The 21107-nt window shown below is 29.2% G+C and overlaps 1 protein-coding gene across 9 annotated transcripts in view; it reads left to right on the forward strand.

The window, feature by feature from the left end:
- The window catches only part of LOC135962751 (interaptin), an 84526-nt gene that overhangs the window by 22566 nt on the left and 40853 nt on the right, over nt 1-21107 (forward strand). For all 9 annotated transcript variants that reach the window (XM_065514614.1, XM_065514615.1, XM_065514607.1 and 6 more), the window contains 2 exons: nt 9832-10167; nt 19717-19801. In XM_065514614.1, the coding sequence (XP_065370686.1) occupies nt 9832-10167; nt 19717-19801 (421 nt within the window). The remainder of the gene's footprint in view (nt 1-9831; nt 10168-19716; nt 19802-21107) is intronic.

Consider the following 21107-nt stretch of genomic DNA (forward strand, 5'->3'; position numbering starts at 1 on the left):
AATAACTTATTTCATTATGAAACATCTCCTAACGCATAGAGAGTTATTTCATAATTTTTTGTTGGGAGTTATTTCATAATGCAATAACTTCCAATGAAATTTCTGTTATGTTTTATATCATTATATTTTGGGAATTAGGAGTTATTTCACTGTATTGGGTGTTATTTAATTTTTGTTGGGTTCAATTTTGCATTGCGCTGTGGTTTTCTCCTCTGGGGTGTATCAAAAACGGACTTCGCTCAGACAAGTTTTTTGCATTGCCGGCCTTTGGCCGTGCGCAATGGTTTTCTCCTCTGGGGTGTAAGCGGCTCCGCTCAGAAAAGATTATTTTTACATTGTCGGGAGCGAAATGAAAATCGGCTTTCTGAAATATTATAAATCCTTTCTGCAATGAAATAAATCTTTTCTGAGCGAAGCCAGATTTTGAGGTACCGTGAAATATCTCCCAAATAAAATAAATCCCAATGAAATAACTCCCATCAAATATGAAATAATTCCCAAACTTGAAAAATGAAATACTACCAAAGGGTAAAATGAAATTATTTCCAATAATCTGCGGTTTCATAATTCTAAAAATACTAGTCCCATAAAAATCTAAATAAAACTCAATGAAATAAATCCGAATAGAAACAACATGATTTCCAATCCGAAGCAATTTATTTATGTAAATCTAACTCCCAATGAAATAAAGAACTACAAAAGTGGAATTATCCTCGCTTACCGAACAGTTTTTGCATTGCGGCCCTATTGCGTAGCGCAAAGTTTTCCTAAATTATAAAATTTTAACAATGGGTTCCAAAATATTTTACCAATTTTGGCCCAAGTGTATTGAAAATGTTTAATTTTGGTCTGAATCATTATATGTGGTATTGAATTACAGTAAAATGATTTGCCTTTATTGGTTCTTGGTAATGGTTTGGCTAATAGCCTATTGAATGTTACATTGATTCAATCATAATAAAACAATTTCAAAATACTTTATACAAAATATATACATATGTACTTATAATATTTTACCAAAATATTGGGTAAGTCTGACTTTTCTTTTCGAACTTTTCTTAAAAAGTTAACGAAATAATGACAAATGTACTTTATTGTTATTCAGAAAAAATTATTTTTTTATTCATCCAAACAAATATTTTAAAAAATCCTTAAAGTTTTACTTGAGCTGTTAGCAAAAACCAGATATAAAATATATTTTAATTAAAAATGTAAATATTTGGAAATAGTAGAAACATTATCCCACGCCATATTTATACCCTACACCACCATAGTGGGGAGGGTATAATATTGGTCTAACACCCACCTTAAAATATAACGATCGACTTAGAATCACTTTCTGAATCGATTAAACGATATTTGTCCGTCCGTCTGGATGTCCATGTAAACCTTGTGCGCAAAGAAAATTTTTTAAAATTTAAAAAAAAACAATTCGAAAAATTTTTCTTTCCAAAAAATAAAAAAAACAACTGTCAAAAACATGTGGTAGTTTATGAAACTTAAATAGAATTTAAGTGGCCAACGTTGGCCATTTAAGTATCATTTAAAAAAACTTCTTAGTGTTTCGTATTTAAATAGAACTTAAACATAATTCATATTTAAATACGATCTCAAAAAATGACCCGGTAAAATGACTATAACTTAAGCTACGTATCCACGGTTGTCAGAAAATGGTTAACACAACCATATGAACCATTGAAACATATGGGTGTTAACTATTGTATTCATTCGAGTAATGATCGTTCGATTAATCGAATAATTTTTTACGAATAATTATTCGAACAATATAAAAATTACCATTTTCGAATAACGAATAATTCGAACAATTTTATGAAGAATAATCGAATAAAACGAATAAATTTACATATCGCTACCTTAATATAGAAAGGCCCTAACTAACATTTTCAATACTTTAGAGGAGAAGGAAACAACTTAATAAAATTAAAAGTTCTGTAGTTGCAATTTTTTAACACAGACTTTTATGAATGTCTTCAACCAATTTAATGTTGTAACATTTAATTTTATTTTATGAATGGTGTATTACGGTATTATCTATCGAAGTATGAAAAAACTAAATTTTGGGAAAAAAACGAGTTAGAGCGTTTCTATATTAAGGTAACGATATACATTTAAATTTATTAAATTGCTTAAAATTTTTCATAATTCCAAATTTAAATAAGTAATAAACATAAAAAAATTGTATTGTTTCTGAAATTAGACAAATAACTAAAGATAGGAGAGTCTTTCGATCACTGTAGATGAGTGGTCCGATAGCTCTAGAGTGATCAAATATTCGACATGTACAAAAAACCGGTTTTCGAATAATTCGAAAAAGCGGATTTTTCTATCACAAAACCGGTTCGAATAACCGGTTTTTTAGCTTTTTTTGGAATTGAGGTATAAAGTAAGCATAAACTATTTTTAAAACTATGTAATTAAAAAATCACCCAGTCTTTTAATAATTAATTTAATATAACTTTAAATTTACTTAATAGACATACAAATGAATATTATTAATACATACTTTTAGATAATACTAATAGTAATACTAATAGAGAATACAATTTTAATGATTTGACGACATACGATTCCCTAATTTGTTTTTAATTAAAGCAGAAACAGAATATAACCCAATTAAATCATATTATGATCCAATGAAATCATATATGATCCAAAGTAATCATATTATTATTAAAATTTATTTTTATAAATACAAAATTTTGTTTTAATAGGTTTTAGTTTTGAAGTTCCCAATTAAAATATTATTGATAAATTCACTGAAATTTATTATTATTCGCTCTAGGAAAGTTAAAGATAATATACAAACAAAACTATAGAGCGAATGGGAATTACAGACACTCAAAATTTACTTGTAAAAATAACACAGCTTAGACAAACACCAGCACTCACAAATGGTGGGAAAAAAGACTATTAAAAGTAAACATATTTTGCTTGCATCTTAAACATATTATGACTACATAATATAATATGTTTACCTATTTATCATTATTTAGTTGTTGTAAACATATTATGTTTACATGTTAAACATATTATGACCACGCGTATAGAAACTTAACATTTAATGGTTGTATATAGCATAATATGTTTACCTATTTATTAATATTTAGTTGTCCGAACCATTCGGTGAACCATATTCATATTTATAACATTTAATGGTTACAGTAACTAAAATATTGTGTAAATTAAATTAAAACAACAATTATATGTATACGACAACAATATATTGTTACAACGAACATAGTATAGTTGTCGTAACCATGTTTTTTCTCTGCGTGTACATCCCACACGCCAGTACGAGACAATTCTCGAATGCAAAAAAACAAAAACGAGCCCGATTGCCCTTAAGACATAATGACAATGACGCGCGAGTTGTTAATTAACCCAGGCCTACTTTGAGACTAAAAATTAACAAATTTACATTGGTGAAATGCAATATGGCGATTAGAGTGACAAAAAAACCGGCAAATTTGAAAAACCGGTTTCCGGTTTAACCGAAAAAGTGTGTTTTTGAAAAAACCGGTTTTCATTATAGTATTTAAAAAAAAACCAGTTAAACGGTTTCGGTTTTTGTCTTCAAAAAAACCGGTTAACCGGTTTATATTCAATTTTTATTTAATATGAAAGGTTCTCCTTAAATTTATTTTTATTTGTGGACGCTATTGGGAAATGTGTTATGAATTGTGTACTAAATCTTCGGAAATTTTGCATTTTTTAGTTCTTAATAATCTATCTTTATGTAATTATTTTATATCTTTTACGAAATATTGTCAAAGAAAATATATTTCATTAAAACCGGTTAACCGTCTTACAAAAACCGGTTTGTAAAAAAACCGAAACCGGTGGAGTTTACAATGATGAAAAAACCGGTTGACAGGTTTTCGGTTTCGGTTTTGGATACTCTAATGGCGATGTTAGAGTGTATTCAACAAATACATGCATACGTATTTGTGTAGCTCTACCTTAGTTCACGTTTTCGTGAGTTTACTGTATATTTATATATATAAATGTGATGTTGTATTTTATGTTTTTTCATGTACCGTTTCTACGTGACATTTACTAACGGTGTTGTCAACTTGTTGGTTTTAAAATATTAAAAATACTTATTTTGCAAAGAAAGCTTAAAAATATTTTCAATGTTCTATAAATCGTTTTAATACTTCAATAATAAATAATAATAAAAATAATAAAAAACAAACTATTTAATGTTATGATAAGATTTACTTATTATACAAATTATTTCATATAAACATTTATAAAATGTATAAAATGTAAGTATACTAAAGGCCTTATACATAATCAATTTTTAAATTTACCAAAGGTTTATAAAACAGATTTTGTTTTATAAAACTTTTACAAATTTACATCGATTATGGATATGGGGGTTAGTATAAAGTACAAAAATTTAATTTTTAAGATGTCGAACCTTTAATAAATAAAGCAAAAATTATACAGTAATATGATAATAGAAAACAAACAAAAGGAAATGTCAAAGTGGTTGTTTTTCGGTTTGGAAAGATGGACAAATATATATCACAATAGTTGCGTATTGAGAATATAATTTTTTCTCTCGCTCTGCAAACCACGATCATTGAAAAATTGTTGTAGAACGTCAAAATAACAATATGGCTCGATATTAAAATTTTTACAAATGTCAGTAGTTGCATATCTATCATAATATGTGTAAAGTCTGTATGACAAGGTAATAATATTTACAATTTTCTCCTAATGGGCTAATATAAACGATCATGAAGACATTTCGAAGCATTTCACAATGATGGCGCCTACATTATGTTTAAATAAATACTATTTATAAGTACTATAGCCAAACAAAATTGAATGTGCTGTTTTTATAATAAATGCGAGTACTTTGAGTGGAAATTTTACATGTGTTTTGTTATTGTAACAAAAACAAAATACGTGTAAAATTTACACTCAAAGTTCTCACTTTAACTATAAAAACAGCACATAATAAATCGCTTAAAAAATTTAAAAAATTGTGTTGATAACACTGTCAAACAGCGACTTGAGCGAAAAATGAAAAAGAAGCATTAAATTTAATTATAATAAAATGACGAACAATTAATATTATTGGTGCAGGCCAATGCGTGTTTTTATAACAAATATAGTTCCGGCTATAAACTAGCGGATAAAAATAAAATTATTTGATGTAAAAAAACAATTGACCGACTGACAAATATTTTGTTTGTTTATGTCAAAAACATATGACACGTTTTTAATGTTCTATAATCGCACTAAAGTGTTACTCCATTTTGTTTCGTCTGATTTGCTTGATTACAAAAACTTTGACACGTGTTTAACGGAAACTCCTACTAGTCGATCTTTTCTACGGTAGTGTGCCATTCGTGTGAAGGCCTCATTCAAACTGAAATTATGAATGGCATTTGAGGCAAGGGACCTTACTATGATCATTTTGTATCTCCTAGAGCATTTCTTTAACCAGCCCAATGACAAAAAAACCCCAACTAAAACCTTGTTTTTTCGACTTTTGGCCGCACTGTGCGGTCGTCGAAAGTGATACTGAGGATGACATTTATAATGCTTACGTTGACAATGATATCAAACTTTGGACCATAGCTGTTAACTAATGATTACTAATCATAATAATTAGTAATTAGATTACTTTTTTTCAAAAGGTTACTAATTGATTACGATTACAAATAATCAAAAATAATCAAGATTACTTGTGTATTTCCAATGCAGAAATTGATAGACTCCTTCTCGAAAAGAGAAGATGTAGAAGAGATTGGCAACACAACAGATCTCCTGCAGCTAAGCAGAGGCTGTCCATTGCAAGTAAGAAACTAAAAAGAGCCCTTCAGTCTGAAGAGGATCGCAGAAATCGAAACTATATTGAAAGTTTAATCAGTAATAAGCACACAAACTTCTCCCTTTGGAAGGCAGCTAAGGACATTAAGCCACCGGTAAAGGGTCAAAGTCCTATAAGTAAATCTGATGGTACTTGGGCACGTAGTGCAGGATAAAGCCGTAGTTTTTGCTGAACCCTTAAGTAGAGTGTTCCAACCTAACCCCCCCAACAAATAATTTTGTATTGGGGAATTTACCTGTTCGCATAGACACAGACTCCGAAATAATCAATGTTAGTGTAGAAGATGTTCAGAGGATCATAAAGGACAATCTTAAACTAAAAAAATCTCCAGGATATGATTTAATTACACCTTCCATGATTGGAAGCCTACCAGATGTGGCAATTATTGTGCTCACAGTATTATTCAATGCGATCTTGTCTCTAGGAATATTTCCCAAATTATAATGATACCCAAGCCAGGGAAGGATTTGACATTGGCATCATCCTACAGACCTATTAGCTTATTGTCTTGTTTGTGTAAACTATTTGAGAGAATAATCCAAGGGAAAATTTTAACATTCTTAAATAGTCAAAACATTAGCCCAGATAACCAATTCGGATTCCGTAAGCAACACGGAACAATTGAGCTAGTTAACCGCCTAACTGGATAGATACGGAAATCTTTCGAACTAAAAAATTACTGTTCGGCAATATTTCTAGATGTTGCCCAGGCTTTTGACAGGGTTTGGCATAAAGGTCTAATACACAAGATTAAATGCCTACTGCCTTCTAGTACACACAAAATACTAGAGTCTTACCTATCGGATCGCTTGTTTACTATAAAATGCGGCGATTATGTGACAAGCGACTATGCGATCAATGCTGGTGTACCTCAGGGAAGTGTTCTAGGACCAACCCTGTACTTATTATACACCTCAGATTTGCCGAAGAGTCCGAAGAATTAACCATTTCCACCTTTGCAGATGACAATGCAATTCTTAGTTCTCATGTAGACTTAAATGTAGCATTTAGAAACCTTGATATTTATCTCAGGCACGTGGAGCCGTTTTCACTCAGGAGAGGAAATTGTCCACCAGTGACACTAAACATTGTGAACATCCCACAGTCTGATCACGTTACATACCTTGGCATTCATTTTGACAGACGTCTTACTTGGCGTCGGCACATAGAAGCCAAGCGGCTCCACATGAAACTAAATGCTTATAATTTACACTGGCTAATCCACCATCAATCGAAATTAAGCCTTAACTGCAAAGTCTTCCTGTATAAGACGGTCTTAAAACCAATTTGGACATACGGAATCCAATTATGGGGAATTAGATAAAAAAAATTTACATGGTGTGCCTATTAAGGACCGACATTTTTTTAAAAATATAAGCTATTTTTGCTATAAAATTCTGAATAAAATCAAAACAACTTTCTAACGGAGGAGCTAGAGTGTTGAGATCTTCCACAAAAATTATCCCCATAAAATTTCACAATATAACTCCGACAATACGAATTCTTTCGACAAGTCAAATGTATGTGTCTTGCTCTATCGCTCTAGAGATCCTTGTTCGAGTCCGGATGTGGGCGACCTCTTCCTGTTTAATTTTTTTCATTTGCAAAATTTTTGGAAAATAATCTAAAATAATCAAAAGTAATCTTTGAAAATAGTCGGATTATTTTTAGATTATTTTCTCGTAATCGCAAGTAATCTTGATTATATTTTGATTATTTGTAATCGCAATCTTACTAATCATTCGAATCTGAATATAATCGTAATTTAATCATTACTTCGCCTTTCGAAAAAAAGTAATCTAATTATTAATTATTATGATTAGTAATCATTATTTAACAGCTATGCTTTAAACGTTTAAAAGATTACTTGAGATTACGACAAAATAATCAAAAAATAATCCGACTATTTTCAAGGATTACTTTTGATTATTTTAGATTATTTTCCAAAAATTTTGTATTTAAAAATTTCAAAAATTTGCATTTACAATGTGAAAAAATAAAAAAAGAACAGGCCGCATACATCCGGACTCGAACCGGGATCTCTAGAGCGATAGAGCAAGTCAGAATTATATTTTATAAGGATAATTTTTGTATAAGATCTTAATCCTCTATCTCCTCCGTTAGCAAGTTGTTTTGATTTTATGCAGAATTTTATAGCAAAACTAGCTGATATTTTTTTAAAAAAAATTCAGACATTCAAAGGCTCACCATGTAAATTTTTTTTATCTAATTCAGCAATTTATGATTGAACAACTAATTTTATATAACAAATTTTATATAAATGTTGAGCCAAACGTGTAATTTTACAAATATATTTTAGAACGTATATACAAATATATTTAGACAAAGTTCAAAATTATGCATATGGAAATGAGTTATATCACAAAATTTGAATATATAATCGCGTTTAATGAATTTTCCTGTTATGAGCCTTATATGTATATAATTATGAACCCATAGTCACAAAATCAAGCAGTATGATTTCTTTCTACTTGAAACTAATTTCTGTGGAATTTTTATCGATATTAATGTTTATATGCGTTAATGTATTTCTGGATTGTGGGACTTATATGGGAGCTATGACCTACATATAGTGATTCGATTGTCATAAAATATTTTTACGTGATGTCTATGTATTTTAATCGAATTTCATCTTTACAATAATTTTATGAGTTTAGGCGATTTTCATTCGTGGACCTGACCCAACGAAACGCCGGGACACGTATAACTTTTTTTTACAGATCTAATATTTCCCGGTGGGCAGAACCCCAGCCAATCACTAACCCTAATATTTGTCGCATAGTGTTATTAAATTTAATATACGTATATTTTTTTTTATGAAAAAACATCTAATTTTGTATTATTTGTTTAGAACTTTTTCATGTAGTAATGCAAATTTTTGAAAAGTAGTCTTGATTATTTGTAATCATAATCAATTAGTAATCAGAAATTGTTCTGAAGAGAATTATATAATCAATTAAATTATTTTTAAAAAATAATCTATTTGATTACTAATCGTAATCCAAAATTAACAGCTATGCTTTGGACATATTTGTCTAACTCCCTAAGACCACTTGATTAAACATTGATACAGCTTGAGGGTATAATACCTGCAATTTGTTATAAATAATTTAGAAAAAGTGAATAATTCATTTACTAAAGTATTAGTTTATGTCCAACTAGCTCAAATTTAAAGCGTAGCTCCAAAACGGAGACTAATGAGTTTGCTAGTCAATTGTTTTGTAGATTGTTCGACAGGGAATCTGTTCAGAATATTACTGATGAAAATTTAATGATGGACTTTGTTTTCGAATGTTTTTTTTTTAAATTATAAATACTTAAATTGTTAGCTTTAACGTTAGTTTTTGTTTTTCTTTAACAATAAAATATAACAAAACTTCATTCTTTACTTTTTTTTAAAAAAAATTTAATTTATTCGAATAATTCGATTAATTTTAAACGTGTGATCGAATTATTCGAACATGTTAAAATCTCTTATTCGAATTATTCGTTTTATTCGAACAAGAGAAAAATCGAATAATTCGAATACCCTAGTGTTAACCATTTATTGAACATTTTCTGACAATATTGTAAGAATATGACAACCGTGTATACATACATAGCTTTAATTATTTTTCATTCGGCATTCATGTTTTATACCTGGTTAGAAAAATAATTTTCTTTAGAAGATAATATTTATGTCAAACGTTCAAAATGTTTTATTTGCACAGCAATATTTTCATAATAATCAAAGTAATTACCATTCTTTACCCGATTTCAAAACATTCAATCGATCTATGGCACGGAATCTCGTTATCCGATTGGCCTAAAATTGTCCTCCAGTTCTATTTTTTAAAGGCAGGTCTAATGAACATACATACATACATATTGAAGCTGTACTTAATAATTTCATATGCAAATGAATGATTAATTGACATTTCTATTTATCCTTTTACTTTTAGAACAATTTAAATAACACACTTAAGGACATTATATCAAGTATTGACAGTAATATCAAAGCGGAAGAAAATATTGCTGCTCTAAAAGATAGGGAATTGGAATTGCTTAAAAAGCAGCAAGAATTGGCAAAAGAAATTGAACAACAGAAGTTGTTAGCACAAAAATTGGCTAATGAAAATCAAACACAACAACAAATTAATAACAGTTTTAAGCATCAGCAAAGCAACGTTACCTCGAAAACCTACCAACCCATCTCAAATGTGTCAAAATACTCGACATTCGAAGAAAAGCAAGATGAAAATGTTTACTCCCGAAAATCGGAAACCTATGAAACGACGGTAAGTACGGTAATTTTTTAATAATCATGTTTCAAACATAAATAAGTAGTCGGAATGCTAGTAACCCCCTAGTTAAGTCAATGTATCCTTTAAAGACAGTAATTGTCACAAATATCTAATCACTTGGCTGACTCCCATTTATATATTTTGGTCATTTGACACGTATGTACTCTCTGTAGTGCAGTACTTATGCATCCCACGTAATCTAGCGTGAAGACAATTGCCACTTAAGTGTCTTTAAGTAATCTGGAGTGTAGTCACTTTAAACGTTTTGTGAGTAATTCAACTAGTTTTATACAAATTGTGTTGATATAACTCTCATACAGTTCATTTTTATTTTTGCTTAAGTATACTGATATCCCATTTAACTAGGGTTGCCAGATAACAAAAGTCAAATAACTGGACGACGGAAAAAATTGACCTGGATTTTGAAAAAATAACTGGAAATTTTAAAAATGCGCTTATAGTTCAAAAAAGTAAAATTTTATTTCAAGTTTTTTTTACAAAAATAAAAAAAAATTTACATAAATTTTTTACTTTATTTGTATCGTATTTTTGAAAAAAAAATAGACCATATCTTATCAATTGGAATGTCTTTCGGCAAATTATCAAAGGCATCTCACAGGCAGCCAAATTTAGTGTGCAACATGTCGTTGTCAATTAAATTTGATATTTCTAAAACTTTTGGAAGCTCTGATAAATTATCCCACGATAAAAGAGATTGTTTTAAATTTAAAACAGAAATTTTGTTGTAAAGTGATTCCTCTCCGAAATCATATCGTTGCTCTAAGTATGTAATAGATTTTGTTAAAAACTGATTTGCTTCTAATTTGAAAGTTTTTGTTTCGTGAGCGGAAATCTTATTTAAAATACTTACAACTTTGCTTCCATTAAACTCATCTTTTAACCGATTTTTAAGGCTATTCAAAAGATTACTCATTATATTGTGCAGTTCTATAATAGTACAAGAATCACTTTCTAGGGCTAATACTGCTGAATGAAATTCATGCATTACGTTATGCATAAAATACAAATATGCCTCTGACAAACCTTCTTCCATATATTCTTCATCATCATTGATCATATCATTATCTGCTATACCATGAGAAACAAATTCCCAGATAACTTTTCGACAAGCATTTTTGCCTTTTTGCAAAAAATACCTCTTTACTGCTGGCCAAGAATATATTAATCGGTCGATTGCTGGCAAGAGAGAAAGCCATCTTGTAGTCACATGCCGAAGAAGATTTTTAAATTCAATACTGGCAAACACGAAACAATCCTTTAATTTTTCATTTGTCAAAGCCGAAGAACTAAATTCATTAAATGTTTTAATCACGATATTTTCCAGATTAACCGACAAAGCATTTAAAGCATTTTTAACGCAGTTATTAATGACGTGACAATTACAATTTGCCTTTATAATTTTTTTGTTTTCATTTTTAAGTTTTTGAAACACAAAGTTATGAACACCGTAGTTAACAGCTGCGTTATAGGCGCAATATGCTGTAATTTGTTCAAGTTTTAGATTATTTTCGTTAGTAATTCTAATTATGTTACCAAAGATATCTTTTGAAGCTTCATTAGGATCTTCATAAAAATCTAAAACTTGTTTACGTATTCCTGTTTCAGCACTAAAATATTGTGGAAAAGTTTTCACGTTTCCTATATTGGATGCGTCGCTGCTTACTGAAAAAAATAGCTTTCTTTAAAGGCACTAGAAACTGTTTCTTTAGAATATGGAGCCAACACTGCAGCTTTAGTACGACCACAACTAATTTTGTTAGCAATTTTACTATCACAAAAAATAGAAGAACTCAATTTAATTTGGCAATCTAGATTGTTATAACTCAGCCCATGAACCACATTGTGATAAACGAACATTAATTCAGCCCTTGAGACCAATGTTTTATCTTTGGATTCTGCCGGAGTAACAAAATTTGAAATGCTGTGGGACAATTTTTGCGACAGTGCCACTTTTGAGTGTCGTTTTATTTTGATGTGTTTATTTAACGATAGACTTCCTTCATATTTAATGGAAATTTCTATCTGGCACAATTTGCAAAACGCAGTGTGTTCATCTTTCTTTTTAATCCATTTAGAATAATCTGGAGCCTCAATCCACCTGTCGCAAAAAGTTGTGTATTTTTTTCTTTTGGACGGTCCAGCATCTTCGTTGAGTTCCATGCTTAAACAATACATCAGTCACATAACAAATAAGAAATTGGGACCTAAAAATCGCGTTAAATCAAAAATACCTTAAATGCAAACGGACGTTATTTGTACTTTTAAAAACTTAAAACAAAAGTAAAGTAAAAAACTGAAATAAAAAAAAAGTTCTTATCGAAAATTAAGAAAAAAAATTTCAATTAAAAAAACAAAATATTCCAATTCATAAAATAGATCAAAATATAACAAAAAATTATAAAAATTAACAAAGCAATTTCAAAATAATAAAAAAATGCATTTAGTTTTCAAAAACAATCTGTTATTCGCATCTGTGTTTTCCGTTTCTTGTTGTTTGTTGCCGCGTTATATAAAAATCGTGTAAAAAAAGTCGAGTATTTGAAAAAATGGTTGCTAATTAGAGTTCGCGTTATTCCGAATTCGTGTAAATAAAGTACCGCGTAAATGGAGGCTCCGTACAGACATACTCATAATATAAACTAGCAATTTATGGTCACTTTTCAATACATATTTAAACCTTTTTTTAATTCATTTTATAAAAAATCCTATAAACTAGAAATCAACATAAAAAAATACAAACATTTTCCTTAAAATCATAAAAATTTACATAAATTCAATAATTGTACGAAAAGTATCACCAAAAAAGTCTCCGTACAGTTAAACTTTTTAAGGCAAGGAATCCCAATGTTAAACTTAATTGCATTTAATATGTGGTAGGTCCTCCAACAAAGCTGGTCCATTCCATGCACATCCATTAAAATGAAGCAATTGCTCAGAAAGGAGGACCTACCACATATTAAATGCAATTAAGTTTAATATTGGGATTCCTTGCCTTAAAATAGTTAACAATTATTGCATTTATGTAAATTTTTATGATTTTAAGGAAAATGTTTGTATTTTTTTATGTTGATTTCTAGTTTATAGGATTTTTTATAAAAAAAACATTTTCCTTAATGTTTTTTTTTATGTTGATTTCTAGTTTATACGATTTTTTATAAAATGAATTAAAAAAAGGTTTAAATATGTATTGAAAAGTGACCATAAATTGCTAGTATATATTATGAATATGTCTGTACGGAGACTTAATTGATTCAGTGTATATAGAATCTTCTCATCGAGCACTACATAAAACCTCGTCATAGCTATCAATTATCTTTTATAGCTTAGGAGATATTCGCATTTGAAAATTCAATTTTCAACATTTTTACCCACCCTACTTCAGTATTTTGATGACCTTTGCTGATAAAGGAAGAATTGTTTAAAAATCATGACTGAGTCCAAAGTTACATGCATTTGAATTTAAAAAAAATAAAAAAGGCGATTTTTCGCTATTTTTTGGGAAAAAAGTACTTTTATTCTTTTTAAGTTTTCTAAAAAATTTCAAAAAGGATTTATAATGAATTATTTGCTAACTTTATATCAAATATTTCAAATAAAAAAAAATATTATTTTTGATACCGAGGGGACCAGGTCCATTCAAAAAATACCTATTTTTTATGTAAAATTCAACTTTAGAGCAAAAATTCTCAAATTGCATAGTCGATATCAAATTATAATAATCTATTTTAGATGACCCAATATGTTCTTAACTATTTTGTAAAGGGTTCCGATAACCCCGCAAATTGAAATAAAATGTTTATTTATGAATATTTTTTAATGAAATTTTACACTTATATAGATTTTTTTATTGAAAATGGAAAAATAAAAACAAATTTTGAAATTTGTAATCAGGAATCCCGCAATTCCCAAAAAAATATTGAAAAATTACAAAAATTACGTGTTTTGGCTATAATATCCATACCACGAGCGTGGCTATCGGAACCCTTTACAAAATAAATAAGAAAATATTGGGCCATCTAAAATGGGTTACCATATTTTGATATCGACTATGCGATTTGAGAATTTTTGCCCTAAATTTGAATTTTACATAAAAAATAGGCGTTTTTTGAATGGACCTTATTAAAAATTATAATTTTTTTTTCATTTAAAATATTTGATGTAAAGTTAGCTTTTCAAAAAGTACAAATTCATTATACATCCATTTAGAAATTTTTAAGATAACTTAAAAAGAATAAAAGTACTTTTTTCCCAAAAAAATACCGAAAAATCGCCTTTTTTAATTTTTAAACACAACGAAGAATAGGATCATTTTTAAAATTGACCATACCCGAGGTGTCATACTTTGGGGACTTCTGGCCCAGCTACTGGTGGGCTAATGAGGTTCAGATTAAACTCGACAACACTTTGCGGGTGTGAAATTTTATTCAAATCGGACTAAGGGTTTAGAAGTTACAGATTTATTTCCCTCTTTTTTTTCTCATACCACTGTGCACCGTGCAGTCTAATATACTACATAATAAATAAATTGTTTTGGATTTATTTATTTATATCTATTATATTATTATTTTTTTATTATTACAATATATTTCTCATTTTCAGTGACGTGTATTCTTTGTTTGTGATCATATAATAAATACAATTAAAAGAAAATACATATAAATACATACATACATAGTATATACATTTTCTTTTTGGCGTTTTTTGTATACTTTGACCCATTTTAAGTGTTAAGAAATAAATACATATGTACAATGCATTGTACATATGTATAAATGTTCTTTCTCATTTTTTTTTAAATGGTTTAAGCGATAAATTATACACATGAGCATCTACATGTGTATATTATTTGTTGACTAATAGAACATAAACATTAGGATCGCACCGTTTCACTGTGGTTCCAAATCAAAATCTAGGTGGACAAATTATAAAAATCGGTATCTTCAGAATTAGGAAAAACGAAGTTTTTCGGAAGCTAACAATCTGCTCTCCTCCAATACAAATGGGTTTCTCAATTGGACATTTGGAACCACAGTGCGTTTATATGAAGCGAAAATAAGGAGTCGATGTTCCCAACTGAAATGAAGGTTTAGTTTGTTTGAGGAGCCCCTCTCTTCAAATTTTTGTCCTGACATCAGTATTTGGTGAACTGGATCAAATGGTAAAATTTTCCAATTTTTAATGTTTTTATGATTTTTTCATCCAAGTCCAAGAATATTTTGATTTGATTTTGCCCTAAAATTATTTAAAAAAATTAGTTTAACATAAAATATAAATTAAACGAAACAGTTCTATACGTTTTTAGAATTTCAGACTAGTTTGAATATTATTTGAACTTTTCAAAATCAATTTTCTCTCCGATCTGATGTTAGCTATATATTCATGACTATCATTATATGGATACCAAAATACCCGGGTGATACTGCACTTCTATTCATATATCCGAGGAACAAAATTTTAAAAAATCGAAAAAACCGTATAAAACGGTTCAAATGTTTTTATTAAATTATATAGAACTCTAAAATTTGTTCAGTGAGTCTAAATTTTATTTAAATCGAAACAAAATGAAAAAATTAGCTTAAAGTTTTATATATATTTTAGGTGTCAATTTTGTGTCTAGAACATATACCTAACATCAGAACGGAAAGAAATTAGAATTAGATTGATTAGATTGAAATGCGAAAAACCCGTTTCGGTAAAATTATATAATGTTTATTACGTATTAACTTAAACTAGCTACTTCAAAAAATTTAAAAAAATAAAATTTTTTCAAAAAATTTACAAGAGTTCAAATATTTTTGGACATACACGATAATTTTGGATATGGCATTGAAAGTGCATTTCAAAGATCTCTCATATGATACCAATATTTCATATGATTCCTTTGAGAGAAATATAAAAAAATCATAATAACCTTAAAAAGGGCATTTTTATTCTCTGATCCAGCTCAACAAATACTGAGCCCAGGTCGAAAATGTTAAGAAACGGTATCTCTAAATGAATTAAACTTTTATTTTAGTTGGGACCATGTACACCTTGACACATAGGTGCCACCCTAATAAACATATTTCTGTTGGGATCATTTATTAATATATAAATGCAGAATGTAAAGCGAAGACATCCATCCCCACACTTAAATACAATCATAATTTGCATGTATATGAGAGCCGAAGAGAAACATAAATATAAATAAATAAATAAAACAGAGAGACAATTATCATAATAGATAATCAGCAGCGTTGTCAACTCAGAGCTTTTATCACTGTTTTCATTCAAATGTTTTATTCAATTATAAAATTTTTATAATTACTTATAACATTTACAATTACTGATAACATTACTGAACACCCAAAAAATCATTTTCTAGTAATACATCTGGCAATAGTGTTGAAATCGCATTTTAGTTTTTCAAATACTTCAGGAACATTTTAACAGTTTTGCACTTTAATGAAAAATATTATTCCGAATATGTATTACAAAATTTTACTATAATCTAACAAATTAAAACTTCTCACTTCCTTAGAGAATTATAAAAACAACAAGTAAGAGAGCTATATTCGGCTGTGCCGAATCTTATATACCCTTCACCACATTATACTTCAAAATACAAATTTTGATTATTTTTAGGTAAACATTTTTTTTCGTTTTTTGGAAAAAAATTTTTTTCGAATTGTTATTTTAAAATTTTTTTTTTTAAATTTAATTTTTTTTTTTTAATTTTTAAAATTTTTTTTTTGGTGAAAAAAAATTCGGGATAAAAAATATTTTTTTCCGATTTAGGCCCATTGTAGGTCCAACCTACTATGTTATATACGTAGTTGCAAAGGTTTTTGAAATATATATCATTAGATATCCATATTGTCTATATTAATGGCGGAGTCGATTAAGCCATGTCCGCCAGTCTGTCTGTCTGTTGAAAACAATTTTCTGAAGATCCAAGTCTTCAATAATTCTGTCAGGCATGCTTTCGAGAAGTTTCCTATTTAAAATCAGCAAAATCGTTCCACAAATGGCTGAGGTATGAGGAAAAACCAGGACAACCACCTGACAACAAAATTTTTTTTCACCCAAAAAAATTTAAAAAACCAAAATTTTTTTTTTAAAATTTAAAAAAAAGAGAAAGCAATGACAGGGTCCAATTTTATGCTTATGTCTGATATAAATATCAAAACGTTTTTATGTTAAAGAAATAGTTTTTTTTAATAAACTAAAATTTTATTTGTTTACATCTCAAAAAACTTGTAAAAAAGGGAAAACTTGACATAGGGATGGAAAATTAAAATTGCGTTCAGTATCAATATAATATTCAAATAGCATTTTCGAACCTCAGAGTACATACTGATATTTTGAATTTTAATTTATTTTCACACAAAACTACGATTAGCGTATCTTATTAGCGCATATAAAAATGCTGTTAAACTGAATATTTTTTATAGAAAATACTCTTATACTGATAATTTTTTAAAGAAAGTAATGTTGTAAAGAAGATTTTCTTCAGAATATATTGTAATACACAACAAACAAGTCTTTATACATAAAATACAGAAAATTGTTTGAAAGTATCAAATGAGTATCGGGAGTATCGGGATGGTACTTTTCAGTATGAAAAAGTATCAGAAAAAGTACGATCGTATCGACTTTGCCATTCCTGGGTAACACTGTATGTACATACATATATATGTAGCTATGAGCAGTTTGTTGTTGTTGTGTGGGGATTGATGGACCTGCATTATTATTTTATGTGGGGGTTAGTTAGATCGCAATTTTATTTAGTGTTGTTGAATAGCACCAGCTGTCTGCCTCTCTCCCAAAAATATTTCGAAACAGATGCAGAGCATTTTTATTTTGAAATAATACACTCGGCAACGTTTATGTATCAGTGGGCACATTGTTGATTTATAGAAATAGAAAAACAAAAACACTAAATACGTGAAAAGCCAAAATAAAACGAATCGAATGTAGTAGTAGTAAGAAATTGAAAAATAGAACAATAAAATATATAAATGATTAAAAGTACCAGTACGTCGAACTTAAATGTAACAAATAAGAGGAGCAGTGGCGAAAATATGGTGGGGAGCGTCCAAAAATCGCATACAACAGCCAATTGTGTTGTGGAAAAAAAACGTGGATTTAAACCCAGCGATCGACATGATCCCTCAAAAAAACAGTTTTTGACCCAATTAAGTCAACAAATATGGCAGAAAAGAAATGTAAGTTCTGGAAGCAATCTGGGTACCAGAAACATATCTCTGTCTTTATTTGAAACAAATAATAATACGCGTTACTCAGATGTTTTTAAAAATATGGAATATATTTATAAAGTTTTACAGTTTTTGTTGACAACATTAACATTTAATTAGGGTTGCAAAATAATTATAAAAAATATAAATAAAGTAAAGACAAAAATATGTAAAATTAAAGACACCATGAATTGAATCAAGTTTTTGTAGATGAACGGGGACGGGGTTAGTTCCTAATTGTAATAAAATGTATGTATCAAAGCTATAGAAAAGGTATAGTTGAGTTTACGTTTTGAATAAACAATGTCGCAAAGTAAGCCACCACCATATGGTCTAATGTTTGTTACGCCCAAAAATATTAGTATAACACCTACCTTCAAGTATACCGATCGATGTCCCTCCATCCGTCTTGCTGCCCATGTAAAGTACAGGTCGCAATTTTGAAGATATTTCGATCAAATTTGGCACATGCATGGCACGGACCATTGTTTCACCTAGCCCCCATATACAAATCTCCTTCGGATATAGGACTTTCGGGAGGACATTTACTGAAGTCATGTCACCTAAGTTTATGATCATCGGTACATAATTAGTCACTAGCTCGCATATAAGGCACACTTCCGAAAATCACTTTAACGAGCACTTAATCTCTTAAAAATGTTGGTATCCACATGAAATTCAACAGCAATAGGTTTCATGTAGTCATAAATCATTCTCGAAAATAAATTATTGAAATTTTAAAATAAAAATGTTTTTGCTCATTTACTCAGTGTAGGGTTCAAGCCCGACCATACTTTCTTGAAAAATAATTTTTCTATTTTTCAAGAAAATCGTATAAAATCGGATATAAACAGAATCGGTTCGTAAAAAATAGAAAAAAAATAAGCGGTTAATAATTCGGTTCATAAAAAATAAAATAGAAAATCAACCAGTTCTTATTAAAACGAATAAAAAATTAACCGGTTCATACAGAATGGAATAACAATGAAATAATAACTTAATCGGTTTATAAATAAATTTTATAAAATTAACCGGTTCATACCGAAACAAATCGTTGAAATTCGTTTTTAATATCCCCTTTGTTGTTTCTAAAAATACATATTTCGAATCTTTTGCATAGGGCGCCAAAAGTATCAAAATAAAGTTTTTACCCCGTTTCTCCAATTTAAAATTTATGTGTCAACATTTGTTTACATGTGTAATTACTTTAACTAGATTTTTTTACAATTTGTACCTTTCAGTAATTTAATTTTGTTATAATAAATTTTTTTTTTATAAATGCTAGGAATCGACCAATGTATCGAAAAAAATTGATTTGGATAAAATCTTTACGCCAGCCACAGATTCTGAGGAAATTTTGCCGAAAAATCGTAAGTACTTAAATCCATTATCGAAATTGGTGCAGTGGTTTAAATGTTTTGTTAATTCTGTTTGATATAATATGTCTTTATATTATTATGGTGCGGTTCCTGAGCAAAATCTATCAAAATTGGTAGTCTACCGACATGCAACCTGGTATAAGACTCATTCTTGAGAATATACATGTACCCCTCCTAGTCACCGACTTTTATGTCAGATATACCCGATAAGCGAATTGCTAATTTACAAGTCTTATCCATTACAAACATTTTCAAAGGCCCCTGGCATAGAACAGATTCTTATGGCCCCAGCAATGGATACATAAATGAGCTGATTAACATTATCCAGTAAACCCCTAGAAACGACCTGAGCCAGGCGCAATGTGGAAATAAAGCTTCTAAACACATAGTCCGACTTTTTTAAGTTGCAACGCACTGTCTTTAAATACTAATATAATGCCAAGGCGAATTCATATATATGTATATGTATTCGCCTTGTATTAAGCATTTTTACATCAAGAACAAAGTTAAACAAAAAAACCACTGCATTTTAAATAATATAATAAATTAAAAATGTAAATAAATTATGTCAACTACCCACTCGAAAGAGAAACCAAACTTTATGCAAACATTAACTCAAATAAATATTTTATTTGAAGTACTTACATACATATTTTAGAGACAGTAAGTATTTTATGCAGCAAACAGCAATTGCTTGGCAAATTTCTGTTTTCATACTATATCGACTAATTGATACATGCCAGGGCACACTTAAAAAGGTGACTGCGATGAAACAGCTGATTATTTTTTTTATTCAGTTTAAATTGTCAATTCACTTGTGGTTGTTGTGGCGAAAAATACAACAAACCCAAAAGCAAAAACAACAACAGACAACTTTGACAATTCACCTACTTTTTAACAAAAACAAAGTACCTGTTGTTTTTGTATTGTTGTAGTGATGCAGTCACCTTTCTAAGTGTGCCCTGATACATGCTTTATTTATACTCTCCTTAAAAATTTGAAAAAAAAACACTTTAAAAGCCACCCTAATGCTTTATTCACAACCTCTCATTGGTGGATACTAACGGGTTTAAATCGAACTCTCTAATTCAGCACAGATCTATTTCATTATTTCATCATTATTAGCACTCGCATATTTTGGCAGTTGTAGGGCTTTGCAAATCCTAAGAAACTTACATTTTCCAAAAAAAAAAAAAAATAAAAATTATTCAATTCCAGTTTTGAATAATTTTGTTTTTATAAAAAGTAAGTACATATATTAATTCACAATATTTTCAAAGTTACAATTTTTTAATTC

Source organism: Calliphora vicina, chromosome X (genome assembly GCF_958450345.1).
Source record: "Calliphora vicina chromosome X, idCalVici1.1, whole genome shotgun sequence".
NCBI classification, from domain to species: domain Eukaryota; kingdom Metazoa; phylum Arthropoda; class Insecta; order Diptera; family Calliphoridae; genus Calliphora; species Calliphora vicina.